A 12,961-nucleotide genomic window follows, 5' to 3' on the forward strand; every position below is an offset into this window, starting at 1 on the left:
TTCTTTTTCCTCATAGAACTTCATGTTAAAGAATACTGATATCTCCTTACATTGTCTTTATTATGTTTTTTCTTGTAAACATTTTCCTATTAACTACTTTTTGTTTTCTGGTTTTTAGTGTGACAAGTACAAGACTGGAGTTATTGATGGGCCTGCATGTAATAGCCTTTGTGTTACAGAAACTCTATACTTTGGGAAATGCTTATCCACCAAGCCCAACAATCAGGTATGGACATTATGAATAAACATTCCAGAATGATAATGCACTCTAATTTTACCTTAAATGAAAGCATTATTAAAAGAATTCTTGAACCAGAGCGTTAGGAAATTTTATATACTTCAATTTTGTATGCTTTGATTCACTCATCCAACAGATGTTTATTAATCCCTTATTCCCAGTATATTCCAGACACTGTTTAGTTATTAGGAATTCAGTGATGATTAAGATAGATAAGATTACTTCCCTCATGGATCTTATATTTATTAATAGTGACTAATTCCGGGGTATGGGATTAGGGAAATGGAAACAGAAGAGTTTTGCCCTTTCATCTTTCTGTGTAATGTGACTATTAAAAACTGTATTTATAGCAGGCACCTGGGTGGCTCAGTTGGTTAAGCAACTGCCTTCGGCTCAGGTCATGATCCTGGAGTCCCGGGATCGAGTCCCGCATAGGGCTCCCTGCTCAGCAGGGGGTCTCCTTCTCCCTCTGACCCTCCTCCCTCTCATGCTCTTTCTCTATCATTCTCTCTCTCAATAAATAATAAAAATCTTTAAAAAAATGTATTTATAGCTATAAATGCTTACATTAACAAACAAGAAAGATCTCAAATCAACAAGCTAACTTTACAATTTAAGGAACTTGAAAAAGAACGAACTAAACCCAAAGCTAGCAGAAGGAAATAAATAATACAGTTTACAGCAGAGATAAATGAAATGGAGAAATGAAAAACAATAGAGAAAAATCAATGAAACGAAAAGTTGGTTCTTGAAAAAGATCAACAAAATTGACAAACCTTTAGCTAGATGGTCTAAGAAAAAAAGAGAAGGCTCAAATTACTAAAATCAGGAATAAAGTGGGGACATTACTGCTGATTCTACAGAAATAAAAAGGATTATATGAAAGTACTATGAACAGTTGTGTACCAACAAGTTAGATAACCTAGATGAAATGGACAAATTCCTAGAAATAGAAAACCTACCAAGAAATAGAAAATATGAATAGATCTATAACTAGAAGGAGATTGAATCAGTAATCAAGAGTATCCCAACAAGAAAAGCCCTGAGCCTGCCTTCACTGGTGAATTCTACCAAACATTTAAATCCTTCTCAGCCTTTTCCAAAAAATTGAAAAGAAGGGAATACTTCCTGACTCATTCTGTGTGGCCAGCATTACCCTGATACCAAAGCCAGATAAAGACACTTGTACAAGGAAAGAAATCTGCAGACTTTGTGTACATTAATGCAAAATCCTCAACAAAATACTACCAAACCAAATTGAGCATATTAAAAAGATCATACACCATGACCAAATGGGATTTATTCCTGGAATGCTGGAATAGTTTGACATACAAAAGTCAATCAATTTAATACACTAGATCAGCAGAATGAAGGGGAAAAAAACCCACAGGATCATCTCAGTTGATGCAGGAAAAGTATTTGACAAAATTCAGTACACTTTCATGATAAAAACACTCAGTAAATAGGAATAGAAGGCAACTACCTTAACATAATAAAATCCACATGTGAAAAACCCATAGCTAATATATTTAATGGTTAAAGTCTGAAAGCTTTTCCTCTAAAATCAGGAACAAGGCAAGGATGCCCACTTTTGCCACTTGTATTCAACATAATACTGGAAGTTCTAGCCAAATCAGACAAGAAAGAGAAATAAAAGGCACCCAAATTAGAAAGGAAAAAGTAAAATTAGGGGCACCTGGGTGGCTCAGTCGTTAAGTGTCTGCCTTCAGCTCAGGTAATGATCCTAGGGTCCTGGGATTGAGCCCCGCATCAGGCTCCCTGCTCAGCGGGAAGCCTGCTTCTCCCTCTCCCACTCCCCCTGCTTGTGTTCCCTCTCTCGCTGTGTCTCTCTCTGTCAAATAAATAAAATCTTTGAAAAAAAAAAAGTAAAATTATATCTGTTTGCAGATGACATGATCTTTTATGTAGATCATGGGAGGTAGAAAAACCTTTAATGGGGGTAGAAACCTTTTATGGGGGGGAGAAAAACCTTTTATGTAGGAAGAAGTTGTGAGAGCTAATAAATGAATTCAGCAAAGTAGCTGGAAACAAAGTCAACACACAAAAATCAGTTGTATTTCTATACAGTAACAATGAACAATCTACAAAGAAAATTAAGAAAACCATTCTGGGGCGCCTGGGTGGCTCAGTCGGTTAAGCGTCTGCCTTCGGCTCAGGTCATGATCCCAGGGTGCTGGAATCAAGCCCCGCATCAGGCTCCCTGCTCTTGGGGAGCCTGCTTCTCCCTCTCCTCCCTGCTCATGCTTTCTCTCTCTCATAAATAAATAAAATCTTTAAAAAAAAAAAAAAGAAAACCATCCCATTTACAGTAGCATCAAAAAGAATAAAATACTTAGGAATTAACTTAACCAGGGAGGTGAAGGACTTTACAATGAAAACTTCAAAGCATTGCTGAAAGAAATTAAAGATATAAACAAGTGGAAACACATCACATGTTCATGGATTGGAAGACTTAGTATTGTTAAGATGTTAATACTTCCCAAAGTGATCTACAGATTCAGTGAAATTCCCATCAAAATCCTGATGACATTTTTTGCAGAAATAGAAAAACCCACCCAAAAATTAATATGGAATCTCAAAGGATCCCAAATAGCAAAACAGTCATGAAAAAGGACTATAGAGCTGAAGGACTCATATTTCCTGATTTCAACACTTACTACAAAGCTACAGTAATCAAAACGGTGTGTACTGGAATGAAGACAGACATATAGATCAATAGAATAGAGAACCCAGAAATAAGCCCTCACATATTTGGTCAAATGATTTTTGACAAGAGTGGTAAGATCATTTGATAGAGAAAGGATGGTCTTTTCAACAGACGGTGCTAGGAAAACTGGATATCCACATACAAAAGAACAAAGTGGGACCCTTACCTAATACCATATGCAAAAATTAAGTTCAAATAGATCAAAGACTTAAATGTAAGAACTAAAACCATAAAACTCTTAGAAAAAAATACAGGGTAAAAGCTTCATGACATTGGATTTGGCAATGATTTCTTGGCTCTGACACCAGAGGCACAAGCAACAAAAGAAAAAGAGACAAATTGTACTTTATAAAAATTTAAAAATTTTGTGCATCAAAAGAATATCAAATCTACAGAATGAGAGAAAATATTTGCAGATCATACATCCAATAGGGATTAATATCTAGAATATATAGAGAACTCCTGGGGCGCCTGGCTGGCTCAGTTGGTAAAGCATGCAACTCTTGATCACAGGGTCATGAATTTGTGCCCCACCCACATTTACTAAAAAAAAATAGAGAAGGAGAGAGGGGGAGAGAGAGAGAGAACTCCTAAAACTCAACAACAAAAACTACCAGATTAAAAAATGTGCAAAGGACTTGAATAGGCAATTTCTCAAAAAAAGATATACAAACAGCCAATAAGTACATGAAAAGATGCTCAGCATCACTTGATCATTAGGGAAATACAAATCAAAATCACAGTGAGATACCACTTCACACCATTAGGATGGCTACTATCAAAAAATGGAAATTTACAAGTGTTGACAAGGATGGAGAGAAATTGGAACCCTTATGCACTGTTGGTGGGAATGTAAAATGGCACAGTTACTGCAGAAAACAGTTCCTCAAAATAATTAAAAATATGCTGTTCTTATGATCCAGCAATTTCACTTCTGGGTACATACCTAAAAAAATTGAAAGCAGAGTCTCCAAAAGATATTTGTACACCCAAGTTCAGGTCAGCATTATTCACAATAGCTAAAACGTGGAAGCATCCAAGTGTCCATCAGAAGGTGAATAGAAATGCAAAATGTGGTATATCCATACAGTGGACTATTATTCAGCTTTAAAAAGAAGGAAATTCTGACACATGCTACTGTACAGATGAATCTTGAATTCACTTGCTAAGTGAATCTTGAGTTTCACTTGCTAAGTGAAATAAGCCAGTCACAAAAAGGCAAATTTTGTATGGTTCCATTTATATGAGATGCTTACAGTAGTCAAAATTACAAAGACAGAGAATAGAATGGTGATGCCAGGGGCTTGGGGGGAGGGGGAAAGGGAGTTATTATTTAATAGGTATAGAGTTTCAGTTTTACAAGATGAAAAGAGTGCTGCAGAAGGATGGTAGTGATGGATGCACAACATTATGAATGTAATACCATTGAGCTGTACACTAAAAATGGTTAAGATGGTAAATTTTATGTTTTTAGTTTTTTACCACAATTAAAAAATTGGAAAAAATAAAATTGATCATGGTCAAAAATATATTTATTTAGGCATGCATTGCTTTTATAATCTAAAAGTTACATAAAAAAGCTAAATCTCAATATTTTGTTACTTGTTTTTGTAGGAGGAAGAAGACACTAAAAATACATTGGTAAAGTTCTCTATTCATCCTAAAGAGTAATTTGTTGTTCTTTTTTCACATAGATGTATTTAGGGATTTGGGGTAATCTACCAGGTGTTGTGAAATGTCAAATGGAACAAGCACTTCATCTTGATTTTGGAACTGAATTGGAACCAAGGAAAGAAATAGTGCTATTTGATAAGCCAACAAGGGGAACTACTGTACAGAAATTCAAAGAAATGGTCTATAGTCTCTTTAAAGTAAGTATTCCATTCACATGTTGCTAGTGTGAAGTGGTACATTCTTCTGGAAGAGTTGGCAAGACCTCATCCTAAGCCATAAAAATGTTGCTATTCTTTAACTTACATCCGGGACTCCATCTTGAGGAAAAAATTCAAATAAAATGTGTGGAGGGTGTTTACATTAACATTATTTATGAAAGCTAAAAATGTCCAGATATGAAAGGTGAGTTCATTAAGTAAATGAGCAGCTCTATAGTTTGATACTGTACCCGATACACATTTTTTAAAAGGTGGGAGAAGGACTAAAATTAGTATACATACCCTGATTGCAAATTATTTTAAAAATTTAAAGAAATATTCAAAGATTTAATATATTAAAAGATAAAAAATTTACCATTTTGGAAACAATCTCGTTTTTTATTGGTGTCATATTTTCATTCAAAATCTTTTAAGTTTACATTTTCAGACTATTTTATCCTAAGAACCTTCACAGGGACATACTTTTTAACCTTCATCATTGGAATAATACAACTTAAACAAAATAGTTGTTAATGTGTTAATTAGAAAATAGGAAAAAATATTGACTCATTATAACTTTGGATATGAGCACATTACACCGCAATTTTGCAAGTAAATGTATGAATAAGACAGAATAATTAGTGTGTTGGATAACTGTATCAACAGGGCCCATGGGGCTATGGGAGCTAGGGCGGCCCATTTCTTAAATATACTTAATGAAGTGGGTTTTACTACAATTATATAAAACCTACTTCTAATCAACATAGTAAGTATCATAAATATTTGGAGATGTATTAAGTTCCTTTATGGAGACTCAGGAACAAGATTATTACTTAAGATGGTAATCCCCATAAAATTAATATGTATATTACATATGAGGTATTTTTCAAACCTTCTATGTTTAGCTAAATTCTTACCTTTATAGGCAAAGTTGGGTGACCAAGGAAATCTCTCTGAACTGGTTAATCTCATCTTGACGGTGGCTGATGGAGACAAAGATGGCCAGGTTTCCTTGGGGGAAGCAAAGTCAGCATGGGCACTTCTTCAACTAAATGAATTTCTTCTCATGGTGATACTTCAAGATAAGGAGCATACCCCCAAATTAATGGGATTCTGTGGTGATCTCTATGTGATGGAAAGTGTTGAATATACCTCTCTTTATGGAATAAGCCTTCCATGGGTCATTGAACTTTTTATTCCATCTGGGTTCAGAAGAAGCATGGATCAGTTGTTCACACCATCATGGCCTAGAAAGGCTAAAATAGCCATAGGACTTCTAGAATTTGTGGAAGATGTTTTCCACGGCCCCTATGGAAACTTCCTCATGTGTGATATTAGTGCCAAAAACCTAGGATATAATGACAAGTATGATTTGAAAATGGTGGACATGAGAAAAATTGTGCCAGAGACAAACCTGAAAGAAATTATAAAGGATCGTCACTGTGAGTCTGATTTGGACTGTGTTTATGGCACGGATTGTCGAACTAGCTGTGATCAGAGTACAATGAAGTGTACTTCAGAAGTGATACAACCAAACCTAGCAAAAGCCTGTCAGTTACTCAAAGACTACCTACTGCGTGGTGCTCCAAGTGAAATTCGTGAAGAATTGGAAAAGCAACTTTATTCTTGTATTGCTCTCAAAGTCACAGCACATCAAATGGAAATGGAACATTCTTTGATACTAAATAACCTAAAAACATTACTGTGGAAGAAAATTTCCTATACAAATGACTCTTAGTTCATTTGGACATTGTGACCTATAATTATAGGAAACTTAACAATTCTAAGGAAAATGTTTGAGCATTAAAAAAAAAAAAGCTTCTGAGTCAAATCCCTGCCAGTTACACAAAACTCCTTCCCCCTGGTTTTAAGAAGCCATCATAAGATACATGTTGATTGCTGAAGTAATGGCAGGAGGTATAGGATGAACAGGTCCAAAGATTTCATTCCTGCTGTTAGAAGCCCTGGTTGATTTTCCAGTACATTCACTGTGTAACTATTTTGACTAATGACCTAAAATAATGCTGTGAAAAGCCTCATTCCATAAATATCAACAGTGAGAGTATTTTGTAGATGTTAGCCAAAATACCATTGCTGGAAACATTGTTTGCATTGAAGCTGCGGTTAAAAAAATACTTATACATTTACTAAAGTCTTAGCATGGTAAAGTTCGCACATTAACAGAAATTAAGACTGCAAAGCAGGTAAAGTTACTCCTTTATAAACAGATGTTGGGTTAATAGCATGGTTTGTTGTATTTATAGACTTAAAACATTTAGACATTATATGGCTTCAGAATGTTTTGAGTGGTTATTAGCCTCGTAATTGCCAATTTTAAGAGGCTGAAACTGGATGAGCTTTCATCATCCTAGATTTGATGGGTCCTTCTTAGTGTCAATGAGCTGAGTCCTTTAAAACTGACATTAAGGCCATCAAACCCAACCCAGATCCATGTATCTGAATTTGAGCTATGGGTAAGTGGGACATTAGGAGCCAGACTCTGAAATCATATAACTTTTTAATAACAATTTTCCATTTTTGAACAGTATTTCCTGTTGGCCAAAGGGCTATTTCTTAAGAGGCATGTAAGTTTTTTTTCATGTAAACTTGATATGCAAGTTAATATTTGCCCTTTTAATGTTATTTTCATGTTTATTAAGATCTGGCATGTATCTCTCAACATCTCCATAAAATGGAGCACCTTATCTGAAGGAAGACTCAATATATTCTGCTCAGTTTTCACCTGAGTAAAGTGAATGTTAGTTATGTGAACTTCATTGGACAGCTTTCTCTCAAAAATTAAAGCCATTGATTTAGCACTAGTTTTATTTTAAAATTGTGTACTTTGAAGGTACTTTTTCTTCCCACCAGCCATCTGGTTACAATGAATGAAGAAATATTTCCTAGTGGACAGTTGGTCTCTTGCTTGCCACACTGTTTAGGGAGAGCTGCACATCATACAACTGGAGGGATTAACTCCTGTCAGGGAAAACAGAAGCCTGAGAAGCAGGTGTGAATTTTGAGTCAATATGTAAAGTTATACTTGTTTCTCAAAGAAAAAAACCGGTCAACTCCTCTGCTTTTTTATTTCAGGTTATTTCCAACAGTTTCATTAATAAGAGTTTAACACAGACAGCTGCTTGATGAATAAGTTTATTATTGTCTTTAACTGAAAAGTCTTCATACAAAATTGTGGTTTGGTTTATTAGCTCTCAGCAGCCCGCTCCTGAGCTCTAAGGAAGCTTGCCTTCTTCTGAGCTACCCGATCTTTCTTTTGGGCAAGAGACATTTTGGGACGGTTCCACCTAAAAAACAAAGTAAAATTAAGAGATAAATGTAATTTTTAAAAAGCATAGCTATAGAGGATAGAAAATAGTTAACTCTGATTGAAAAAGACTCTGGGATTAGGTAAAACAATCCAAGTTCCAATATACATTTATGATCTTAATCTAACTTTAAAAATGCAGTAACTGGTAAAAAAAAAAAATAAACCTTTTTTATAACTGGTAGTTACACTGTACTGGGACAGAACAGGTCAGCTCAGTAAGTACCTTCTGAGGCTTACACATTTCCATCACCACAATTACTTTAGCAAACCTGGTTCCCCTCACTTCTGCAACATCATGCAGAGCTAGTGATCGAGTTTGCACAACTTGAGAGTCTGACTAAGATGAAACAAGGCAAGGAACTCCTCCCAACCTCTTAAAAAGACAATAGTAAGATGCATACCTCTTCTTTTTAACTTCTTTCTTAGGCTTCTTCTCATAAACTGGATTCTCTCGTATAGCAGCATGAGCTTTCTTATACATCTCCTCCATCTGAAAGAAAGCAAAGCAAACAGTACTTGGTTTCATTTCACATGCCCTATATAGTCATATAATGTGTACTGCGTTCTACTACTTGTTCTATTTTGTCTCTAAACCAGACTGTCAAAAGGAACTAAACTAGGTCAACCCTGGTTATCTCTTTAAATTTCTACATGTAGCCCACATTTTCCTAAGAAACCCATACGCAATGTGAACTAACACTATTCACAAAACTCAATCACACTCAAAAATTTGCATGGGTTTCTGTAAAAACATGTATGTTCATTTAAAATACTGTCTGACCTAAATTCTTTTATTCAAGTGAGGATTTGTGCCAAAACAAAGTATTTAAGATGTTAAGGAAGACTAGATGGGGCCAAAAAGCAACTGCTATAAATTCATTTTTGTTCTCCCACATACCCCAGATTTGTATTTTCCATCAGTACCTGATAGTTCTTTCAATGCTACTCCCAGCATTGCACACCAGGGACCTCTTGTATCTATTACTACTAGGTTTCTGTGTAAACAGAAGGTTTCAATTTCCCCAGAAACCCCCAAAACACCATCCAATTAGATCTTAATGAGAATTTTGTTCTAAAACTTATCAAAAACCAATGCTGAAATTCTCAAATTGTTTCAATTACCTCCTCCAAATGACACTTGATTCTATGGATGATCAAGACATGAAACAGCTATAAAATACCTGAATGTTCACTACCCAAATCTAGGAACAATTACAGCCCCCTAAAGAATAAGTCGAAGTAATCCAACTCTAAAATTACTTGTGTAAAACTTAGCAAATGAAAATAATGCCAACACTGCAGGAGACCTCAACTACCTAAATCCCTCCTGAAAACTAATTTCTCTACCTCTGTTAAGCATTCTATTATAGCTTTCCACTGTATTTAACAAATCCATTTGATGACTTCAAATGTAGTCATTTAATAAATCTAAGCAACTCGGTCCATTCCTTCCAAAAGAGACAAACAGGATACACAACCATGTATGTAGCTAATAGCATGAGTTTAGGTAAAGACCACTTCCTCTTGGAGACATGTCAGATGTCTGCAGAGGATTTCAGCAGGCATGCATAAAAGGCCTCCAAAGATCAAATTAATGAGCTAGCCGGGAAAAGTACATCAGCCTAAGAGTGGTCCAGATAAATATATCACATATACAGGAGAGCATTAGGAAACTGGTATCTGAAAGCAGCTTGAGAATTTGAAAAGTTCTGAACAAGTTAACATTACCAGAGGAAGAGATATCTTAGGAAGAAAAACTATGCAGGCCAAGCAGAATTAGAGTCACAAGTAAAAGACCTATTTACCAGAGGGAACAAGGGCGATTGTCAATAGTAACATAAAAGTATGGATTTCTGAAAATTAACATGCATTTGCATTACTAATATAAACTAATGTAGTATTACCCTTTTCCTAGCTCAAAAACTCAAGTTATATGTTTATTATCCCTAGACTGTGTACGAAGCATACAAATAACAGAAAAGGATCTTTTCCCAATTACAACTCTATTTAAAAATAATTTTCACAGGTGCCTGGGTGGCTTAGTTAAGCGTCTGCCTTCCGCTCGGGTCGTGATCCCAGGGCCCTGGGATCAAGCCCCACATCGGACTCCATGCTCCTCCCTTTGCCTGCTGCTCACCCTGCTTGTGCTCGCTCTCTTTCACGCTCTCAAATATATAAATAAAATCTTAAAATAGAAATAATTTTTACAGGGTGCCTGGGTGGCTCAATCAGTTAAGCATCTGCCTCCGGTTCTGGCTCAGGTCATGATCCCAGGGTCCTGAGACTGAGGCCCCCCGCATGCTGGTGTGGAGCCTCACCCTCTGTCCCTCTCCCACTACGCACTCACTCATGCTCTCAAATTCTCATAACCAAAGCTGTGTGAAAATAGAAATTATGCACTAACAGAACAGTCATTTGATATGTAACATCAATTTATACACAACTCCATAGTTGTATACAAGTTTTATAAAAACCAGTGCTATTTTTGTGTTCTATGCCTATCATCTTCCATTACTACAATGTGTTAATAAATAGCCTTGAAGATATAACTTTAGGCTGATAAAATTTCCAACATGAAATTCCCATTTGCAACATCAAGAAGAACTAATGATCTAATAATCAGTACAACTCTCCATGTGCATGCCTGAGACATTCAGAAAGTCCAGAACATAGAACTTACTTGCTATAAAGAACCTTTCTTCCACACGGCTTCAAAGTAAGTTTAGTAACTAGCATCTCCTATCAGGATAGAGGATTCTAACTATGACCACAGGAATGAAGTCTATAAATTCAGAACAGCCAAATGTGTAAAAGCCACCAAAGGCTTTAGATTTAGATGCTTGAAGCCTGCTACCCTTCAGTTATCTAAAAATTCCTAAAAGCATGTTGGTTAAGTCTAGCTCTTTATAATTACCCTGACTTTTAACTTACCCTCACCCAGTATCCCAATTTCATGTCCTTCCACTTTAAGATAAGAACAGCTTATCTGAGTCTATCTATACCTGTTAACATACTCATGGTTCAACTTTTAACTATTAACCTGAAATAAAACTATTAATTTCAGTGGGGCGCCTGGGTGGCTCAGTCATTAAGTGCCTGCCTTCAGTTCGGGTCGTGATCCTAGGGTCCTGGGATAGAGCCCCGCATTGGGCTCACTGCTTAGCAGGAAGCCTGTTTCTCCCTCTCCCACTCCCCCTGCTTGTGTTCCCTCTCTTGTGGTGTCTCTGTCAAATGGATAAATAAAATCTTTAAAAAGAAAAAACTATTAATGTAACCACAAAAACCAAGTAGTAAACCTGACTCTATAAATTAACCAACACAGGCATTTTTAGTTAAAATTTTTACCATGTCTGGAGTTACGTTGTTCTTTATGTATTGAGAGAATTGTTTCTTGTAAGCATCTTCGTCTTCTTCCATTAGGTAACGCATATAATCTGCAACATTCTGACCCATGATGTGCTTTCGATGTACTTCTGCATTGAATTCTTTGCTTTCTGAATCATAACCAGGGAATCGTTTGGTACTAAAATAAAGTTTTTCATATTTTAGTATTAAGGATTAAAATCAGTTCACTAGCAGGAATTCATTTCAGTAGCTGCCATCAGTCCCGTCTTGAAACAATTAATTGCATCATATGCAACCAAAGGACCAACTACTGACCGCTCAGTTAGTGGGATATCATCATTCAGCAGCTAATCTCTGAATTCCAAGAAGGAAGAGAAAATCAGGCTACAAACACCTTTAAAGCCATGAAAACCAAGTGTCCAACACTAAAGTTAGTTCTCCTTATAAACATAGGAAAGAGTTTCAAATCTGCTCCCTCCAAATCCTAGACTTTCTCAGGGCTGCCTCAGGGCACATGGGAAAAAGTAATTTGTTCAAGACCACCTCTGATAGGTGTCTTGCAAGAGACCTGCAGGTCCTCAAAAAAAATATGCCCTACCATTATAGAAGTTCCAGTTAGGTTACATTTTAAAGGCTAACCTCCCCAACCCCAAAACCTACAGCCAGAAGAAATTTTTGTTAGGGATTTACCAACCACTAAAATATCCCTAAGAAGCTAACTAATCACTTTTTAAAGATGCATCTACTCAACAATAACAAAAATTAACTCAAAACCAAAGGAACTACCAAATCAAAACCTATTTAACTTATGTGAATGGTCTATAATCTTACTTCCAGCTGAAAGCTCTCATAAGCCTTTTCTCAAATTCTTTTTCTAGAGTCGACAGTTTTCCATAACGGAGTAAAACAATTTTCATTCTCAATGAAAAGAAAATACACTGGGAGGGGAGTGGACTGGAGTTGCTCATTTCTAACCAGAACTAAGCCACAACACAAAAGCTAGTTGTTTCAACCCTGGCTTTTCCACTACTGGCTCCACAACCTTGAACAACCTCAAACTCATTTATAAAACGCATTACAATTCCTTCCTGCCCTGCCAGGTTCCTTTTGCAGAGTACTAAGCATATAGCAGGAACACAAGGATAGCTACTTAATTTAATTGATTCATTCAGTAATCTCCATAGTCCAACCAGTTAGAAATGGAAATACTGGGAGTCCAAACAATGAAGCCTTGAATACGATATTACCTGTGAGGGATAGACAAGCCTCCATCCACCGCTCCCTTGAGGGCCCCAAAAACTTTATTTCCAGTAGTAGTTCTGGCAAGCCCTGCATCCAAATAGCAGGTGAAGGCACCAGGTTGACCATCAATGCTTTCCACATTGTATTCATCTCCAGTCACTTCCACTTGGCCTTCATAGATCTTGTCCATGCCAAACCTATTGAGGAGC

At 36.4% G+C, this 12,961-nt stretch overlaps 2 protein-coding genes and 2 non-coding genes across 4 annotated transcripts; 1 reads left to right on the plus strand and 3 right to left on the minus strand.

Moving 5' to 3' along the window:
- The first annotated feature begins 44 nt into the window (after window positions 1–44).
- DIPK1A (divergent protein kinase domain 1A) lies at window positions 45–7,659 on the plus strand. Its single transcript, XM_081810604.1, has 3 exons — window positions 45–226; window positions 4,661–4,837; window positions 5,763–7,659. Exons 2-3 carry the CDS (start codon window positions 4,661–4,663, stop codon window positions 6,573–6,575), a joined length of 990 nt encoding a protein of 329 aa, XP_081666730.1. The 5' UTR covers window positions 45–226; the 3' UTR covers window positions 6,576–7,659.
- Window positions 7,660–7,904: 245 nt separating this feature from the next.
- LOC145719078 (large ribosomal subunit protein uL18) lies at window positions 7,905–12,955 on the minus strand. Its single transcript, XM_081810605.1, has 4 exons — window positions 12,758–12,955; window positions 11,511–11,688; window positions 8,567–8,655; window positions 7,905–8,142 (listed from the first exon to the last, which is right to left on the minus strand). Exons 1-4 carry the CDS (start codon window positions 12,940–12,942, stop codon window positions 8,043–8,045), a joined length of 552 nt encoding a protein of 183 aa, XP_081666731.1. The 5' UTR covers window positions 12,943–12,955; the 3' UTR covers window positions 7,905–8,042.
- On the minus strand, window positions 8,351–8,487 carry LOC115938152 (small nucleolar RNA SNORA66). Its single transcript, XR_004073347.1, has one exon. It is a non-coding gene; the product is annotated as a small nucleolar RNA SNORA66 (small nucleolar RNA).
- On the minus strand, window positions 11,760–11,855 carry LOC115938149 (small nucleolar RNA SNORD21). The gene has a single exon (XR_004073342.1). It is a non-coding gene; the product is annotated as a small nucleolar RNA SNORD21 (small nucleolar RNA).
- Window positions 12,956–12,961: the final 6 nt, after the last annotated feature.

Source organism: Leptonychotes weddellii, unplaced genomic scaffold, assembly GCF_054177405.1.
Source record: "Leptonychotes weddellii isolate Sample4059 unplaced genomic scaffold, ASM5417740v2 HiC_scaffold_2991, whole genome shotgun sequence".
NCBI lineage: Eukaryota > Metazoa > Chordata > Mammalia > Carnivora > Phocidae > Leptonychotes > Leptonychotes weddellii.

Coding starts and splice junctions, on each gene's coding strand:
- DIPK1A (XM_081810604.1), top strand. CDS start 4,661: ATGTATTTAGGGATTTGGGGTAATCTACCAGGTGTTGTGAAATGTCAA. Junction 4,838..5,762: donor TGGTCTATAGTCTCTTTAAA/GTAAGTATTCCA, acceptor TTACCTTTATAG/GCAAAGTTGGGTGACCAAGG.
- LOC145719078 (XM_081810605.1), bottom strand. CDS start 12,942: ATGGACAAGATCTATGAAGGCCAAGTGGAAGTGACTGGAGATGAATAC. Junction 11,689..12,757: donor GGCTTGTCTATCCCTCACAG/GTAATATCGTAT, acceptor ACTTTATTTTAG/TACCAAACGATTCCCTGGTT. Junction 8,656..11,510: donor ACAACGTAACTCCAGACATG/GTAAAAATTTTA, acceptor GCTTTCTTTCAG/ATGGAGGAGATGTATAAGAA.